The sequence below is a fragment of the Tursiops truncatus genome, chromosome 1 (assembly GCF_011762595.2).
Source record: "Tursiops truncatus isolate mTurTru1 chromosome 1, mTurTru1.mat.Y, whole genome shotgun sequence".
In the NCBI taxonomy this organism is placed as follows: domain Eukaryota; kingdom Metazoa; phylum Chordata; class Mammalia; order Artiodactyla; family Delphinidae; genus Tursiops; species Tursiops truncatus.
The window spans coordinates 171,634,935-171,640,934 of NC_047034.1; the positions used below are offsets into that span (position 1 = coordinate 171,634,935).

The 6,000-nt window shown below is 52.0% G+C and overlaps 1 protein-coding gene across 1 annotated transcript; it reads right to left on the bottom strand.

Moving 5' to 3' along the window:
* Window positions 1-3,715: 3,715 nt before the first annotated feature.
* Window positions 3,716-6,000, bottom strand: SRARP (steroid receptor associated and regulated protein). Its single transcript, XM_033839391.2, has 2 exons — window positions 5,839-6,000; window positions 3,716-4,540 (listed from the first exon to the last, which is right to left on the bottom strand). The coding sequence occupies exons 1-2, from the start codon at window positions 5,930-5,932 to the stop codon at window positions 4,110-4,112; spliced, it is 525 nt and encodes a 174-aa protein (XP_033695282.2). The 5' UTR covers window positions 5,933-6,000; the 3' UTR covers window positions 3,716-4,109.

A 6,000-nucleotide genomic window follows, 5' to 3' on the forward strand; every position in this document is an offset into this window, starting at 1 on the left:
TGGATCCCACATGCATGCCACAACTAAGAGTTCTCATGACGCAACTAAGTAGCCCGCGAGCCACAACTAAGGAGCCCTCCTACTGCAACTAAGGAAGACCTCCTGCTGCAACTAAGGAGCCTGCCTGCTGCAACTAAGACCTGGTGCAACCAAATAAATAAAAGAAAAAAGACCAAGACTTGGGCTGGTAGGGCAGAGGAGCTGCCCTGTACCTGGGGTCTTCTTTCCAGGAAAAGCAGGTGAGGCGGAGCTAAAAGGTATGTTCCCCAGGGTCCTCTCAGAAGACCTGTCTGGGTCCTGGTGGTAGAGGTGGAGGAGAAAAGCACCTGGAAGCCTTAATTTCTCGTCACAAACAAAGATCAAGTAACCCCCTCCCAGGGCTGCTGTGAGCAACCAGAGAGAGATGGTGTTTTAGTATAAGCTCGATAAATGCTAAGCTCCTGTTAAAATCTCTGTGCTTGTTTTCTGAACAGGGAAAACCAAGCTTCCACCCTCTGGCTCTGCCCTCAAACAAGAGAGGGTCCTGAGGGGCTTGGTGACTTGAGTCGGCGAGCAGGAGCCTCTGGGCAGGGGAGGAGGTGTTGTTTACAGTCAGCACAGCTGGCCTGGGGCTCACGCTGGGCAGCCAGCCAGGCCAGTCCTAAGCTCTGAGGCCCTCCAGGGCCTGGACCCAGGGTCAACCTTCCATGGGAGCCTGAGGGCTGCTAGACCGAGTGGGGACCCTCTGAGGTGCCTCCCTGAAGGGCACAAAGCGAGGCTGCTGGCCCCAGGGAGCCAGAGAGGAGAGAGCAGGACAGCAAATCTGCCCCTTCATCCCCCCCTTCCTTCCTTCCTTCCTTCCTTCCTTCCTTCCTTTCTTCCTTCCTTCCTTCCTTCCTCCCTCACTCCCTCCCTTCCTTACTTCTTTCCTTCCCACACAATTCTTGACCACCTATTATGTACCAGGCACTTTTAGGGCACTGGGGACACAGTCCTGATTAGGCATAACTGCCAACCTGGAAACACATTCACTGATTCACACATTCCACTCACTGGTTCAGTAAAGTCTTTCATCTCTTTGTTGATTCATTCTCTCAACAGTTTTTCAGTAAATTCCTGCAGTATTGTGGGTAGGTAAAGCTCGGAGGGCGAACTACCTCCATTTCAACGCTGGCTCTGCCACTTACTGTCTGTGACCGTGGGCCAGTTGCTTAACCTACCCGAGCCTCAGTTTCCACATGTGTAAAATGGGACAGCACCTCACAGGACTGTGGTGAAGAGACTGAGCTGTTCTCCTGCACCTGCGTACCCCCAGCTCAGTGAGGGCCTCACTCACGTGTTCGACCCCCAAACACTCCCTACACACTGCCAGGCCCTAGGCTGGGTCCTTGGAGAATGTTCATTCTTCCTTCCTTCACTCATTCAACACACATGAACAGAGCACCTTACAGCACAGTACAGGGTTATGATGCTATGACTACATAGTCACACTGCTTGGGATTGGGATTTGGGCTCTGCCTCTTTCTAGTTGGTGACCTTGGGCAAATCATTTCATCTCTCTGTGCCTCAGTTTCTTCACCTGTAAAACGGCAACAAAAATTATACCCACCTCCTGGGTCTAGTGTGAGAACTGAGGTGGTGCACATAAAAATATCAGTAGTTATTTTTCTAGATGAGAGGGATTCTGGTTAGAATGAAAGTCTGGCTTCTGAAAACTTGACCGCACCAGATGGCTGGCCCCTTGGCGCCGGCCCCTCGGTGCGCAGGTTCCCGCCCTCCCTACCCAGACCAGGGGGTGGTGCCTCCATTCTGATGATAGGGCGACACCTACTGGCGCAAAGCTAGACCCGCAGCCCCACACTTCCTTGTGGGTCTCAAACTCCCTTTGCAGCGACGTCTTTGGGCTTTTCTAGTCCAGTGATTCTCAGCAGGGGGAGGAAAGAGGAGGTGGGTAAATGTGGTCCAGACTATTCTCTCACCACCTCCCTAATCCAGACTATCACCCCATTTGCCTGGATTAAGGTGCAGCCTCCTCAGCTTCCTCCCCTGCCTTCCTATCCCAGCGCAAGAGCTAAGGAATTTTTTTAAAGGTAGGTCATGTTGCTGTCTGCTCACAATTTCCAACGATCCCCATCTCAGAATAAAATAAAAAGACCTCGGGAATTCCTGGCGGTCCAGTGGTTAGGACTCCGTGCTCTCACTGCGGGGGGCCCAGGTTCGGTCCCTGATGGGGGAATTAAGATCCCACAAGCCATGCAGCGCTGCCCAAAAAACAAACAAAAAACAAAGACCTCATCGTGGCCTGCAAGGCCTCACATGATATGGTCCCTGTCACTTCTCTGGCCTCTCTGCTTCGAGTGTGTACATGCATTGTCTCCCCCAGCTGGAGGATAAGCTCCTTCATGGCAGGGCCTTGTCTGTCTATCACTGCTCCATCCCAGGGTCTAGCCCAGAGAATAGCACACAGTGGGTGCCCAACAAATACTTGGTGAGTGAATGAATACTCCAGCCAGACTGAATAACTTTGGTCCTTCTCCTTGGAACACTCCCCACCCCGGCCCCCTTGCCTTTGTATGATTCACTCGCTGGTCAGATTTTAGTTTAGATGCCACTTCCTGCAGGAAGCCCTCCTTGATCTCCTCTCCCTAATGGGCTGGGCATCCTCCTCCAGCACCAACATCATTCTCTGTGCCCTTACTGTTGCACTTACCAGAAGCTATTGCAATAGTCACCTTCTTCTTGCCTCCCCCACCAGGCTGTGAGCTCGTTGAGGACAGGGTCTGCTCTCTCTAGATCCCCTCTGTTTAGAAGAGACCCTGCCAGGATGAGAGGCCATCTGCTCTACAGTTAAGAGCAAGAAATTGAGCACCAGGCTGGCTTGGGTTCGAATCGCAACTGCACTAGTCTATGAGACCTTGAGTGCATTCCTCAACCTCTCTGTGCCTCTATTCTCTAATCTGTGAAATGGGTACAAAACAGTGCTTCCCGGTACTGACACTTGGAGGATGTCACATCCCTGGCACAGACCAAATGGTCAGTACATGTTAGCCACTAGTGTTTGTAGGAACCTAGTAAAACCGTCATTGAATAAATGAACATTCAGCAATTTTAATCCAAGAGCCTTGAGACACTCTTCCTCAGATGAATCTCACACAGCTCTGTGCATCTCTTAGACCTACACCTCCCCTCACAGCAACCCCCACTTCCTGCTGAGGACAGGACTGCCCTGCGGGGTAGGGACAAAGCCCCCAGCCCCCTTTTCTGTATCCCTAGAGGGCAGTATAATCCTGGTATGCAGCTCAATAAATAATATCTCTTATTTTCATTCATTCAAACATGATACTCCATTCCCTTTCTGAGTACTTCTGCCCCCTCTTGAGAAGCCAGTTCCCCTTACTTCCCATCCCACCTGGGCCCTTGATTCTCCCATCCTGAGTCCTGTGCCCTCCGGGTGATCCCTAGTGACCTACACACTTGCACGTGAGCTGACAGCAGGCAATGTGCTACCCCTGCCCATTGTGCTGGGAGGTTCTGACTCCTGCTCTGGGATGAGATGCCAACCAGGTGACCCTAGGGAGGATGGTTCGCAGTGCTGGCTCCTTCTCATCTTTTAGATCATACTTTGTTACCCACTCAGAGAGGCCTTTCCCAATCAGTGTATCAGAAAAGCTCTTTGCCCTATCATTTTCCATCCCAGCCCCCTGTTTCAGTTTCTACACAGCACTCATTACACTGTTCAAAATCATCTTTATTAGGTTGTTTAACCTTTCTTCCCCACCCCCAAGAGTACAAGCTCCAAGAAAGCTGTAGTATCTTCTTTAGCACTTTGCAGGGCCTGGCATGTGGGAGATGCTCCTTCAGAATTTGCTGTGTTAGTGAATGAGTCTCTTTCTATGTGGCGTTGCCTTATCTTGCTTCCGCTGAAAGGTGAACAAAGATGCAGAGGATGGAGAAGTAGGATACTCGTGGCTGTTTCAGATGTCCTTTAGGGATCTAATGCTCCTTCCCTGGCTCAGGCACAAAAGACTTCTGCTTGGCTGGGGAAGAGGGAGTGAACCCTGGGAACTGCATCTGCTGAGCTCTGGAGCGTGGGTTGCCAGCCCTCTCCTCCACTGGCCAGGCTCTTCCAGTTAATCAGCCTGCGCACAGACACAGGAGGAGAGGGCTTTGAGCGAGACGATGACCGTTCCCCAAGCTGAAGACCTCGAGGACACAGTCTTCGCAGGGCCCCCCTTGGCTTCAGGAGCCCCCTGGAGGCAGAGTGGGCTGGCTGGGGAGGAATCTGGGGCCGTAGTCTCTCTGCAGGGTGGCAGGGGTCCCCTGGTCTGGGCAAGGCCTCCCCCACCTAGGGGAGCCTCCTGATTTATATGGGGGGGCCGGTTTTCCCCACATAACAAGATGTAAGTCTTCATTGGAGGGATGACAGGTCCTAAGTTGGGACTAGGGACGCGGGGTGGCCCTGGGAGTGCTGCCAGGGAGATGTGTTTCCCACGAGTACAGTCGATAACGAAAGTTAAGTGAGCTTTGGGGATGGCCTTCTGATGGCGGGCCGGCTTTCCACCTAGAAGGAAGGAAAAGACCAAAGATTTGTGCTAGCACTGGAAGGGATATGGTTCCATTAATTCATGTGTTCATTCACTTGTTCATTCATTCAACAGGGATTTTTTTTAATTTTTATTTTATATTGGAGTGTAGTTGATTTACCATGTTGTGTTAGTTTCAGGTGTACAGCACAGTGATTCAGTTATACATATACACACATACATTCTTTTTCGGATTCTTTTCCCGTGTAGGTTATTACAGAATACTGAGTAGAGTTAACAGGGATTTAACTGCGTGTTAGTTGACGCACAAAGATGGGAAGACAGCGGGGCCTAAGAGCGTGGATTTCAGCACTGGGGAGACCTGAGTTTAAACCTGGCTTCCCCCTATCAGCTCTCTGCCTTCCAGGAACATGGAGGCCACTGCATCAGAGCCTCTCAACCCCGCTGTGCCCACGAGCTGCCTGAGCATCTTGTGAACATGCAGATTCTGGTACAGCGAGCGGGTCTGGAGTGGAGCCTGAGAGTCTGCGTTTCTAACAAGCTCCCAGGGAATGCCGGTACTGCTGGTCCACGGGCCGCACTGTAGTGAGGAGTAAGAGGAGACCCCCGGCCGCCTTCTACAGGTGAGGAAACTCAGGCTCAGCTTGTACAGATGTTGGTGGTCCTCAGGGAACATCATGCTGTTCTTCCTTCCCCACCCATAATCTTGTCCATCGGTCCCCTCTGCCCTGGGGATCCCTGCTCTGTCCACCCCGCCAAACGGGGAGAAGCCAAGAACCAGTCAATCGATTTATCGGTGAAGCAAGGCCAGAGCAGGTCTCTCTGAACCCAAAGCCTGTGCTCTTAGAAAAGTAACATTTCAAGTTACCCACATAATAAACAAATCCATCCTCTTCACTACGTGCTCTTCACTGCGGCACAGGCTTCAGAAGGAAGCTTCTGTGCTGGTAGGTTAGTTAACACAGGAAATACAGTCGATCCTTGAACAACACGGGCTTGAACTGCAGGTCCACTTATATGCAGATGTTTTTCAATAAATACCAATTACTACACAATCCGTAGTAGGCTGAATCTGTGGATGTGGAACCTCAGATACGAAGGGCTGATTGTAGTTATAGGCGGATTTTCTACTGCGTGGAGGGTCAGCGCCCTTAACCCCCAAGTTGTTCAAGGTTCAACTGTAACTGAAGCCCACCCATGGCTTGAGAATCCTGGTGGCCCCAGAGGGGAGGGTGTCTGCCCTCTGCTGCCAGCACCCCCCAGCCTGCCCAGCCCCCTCAGCTTCAGGGCTGAGGCACCCTCTGCCACCTCTTACCTGAGCTAGTCTCCAAGCCCGTCTCCAGGCCCCTGACTTTGGGGCAGGCTCTCAGGTCCCTGGGGTCTTCTGTTGGGACTGTTACTGATTCCATAGCGCCTGGCTTAGCACTGGCAGAGGGAGCCGTTGTCAGCAGCCTTTTCCAGGATGCAGCTCCCACCC

What these genes read in the sequence shown, in the direction of transcription:
- SRARP (XM_033839391.2), bottom strand. Translation starts at nt 5,932, where the DNA reads ATGGAATCAGTAACAGTCCCAACAGAAGACCCCAGGGACCTGAGAGCC. An exon ending in GGGCTTGGAGACTAGCTCAG is followed by an intron (nt 4,541 to 5,838) that starts GTAAGAGGTGGC and finishes CCTTCCTTCTAG; the next exon opens with GTGGAAAGCCGGCCCGCCAT.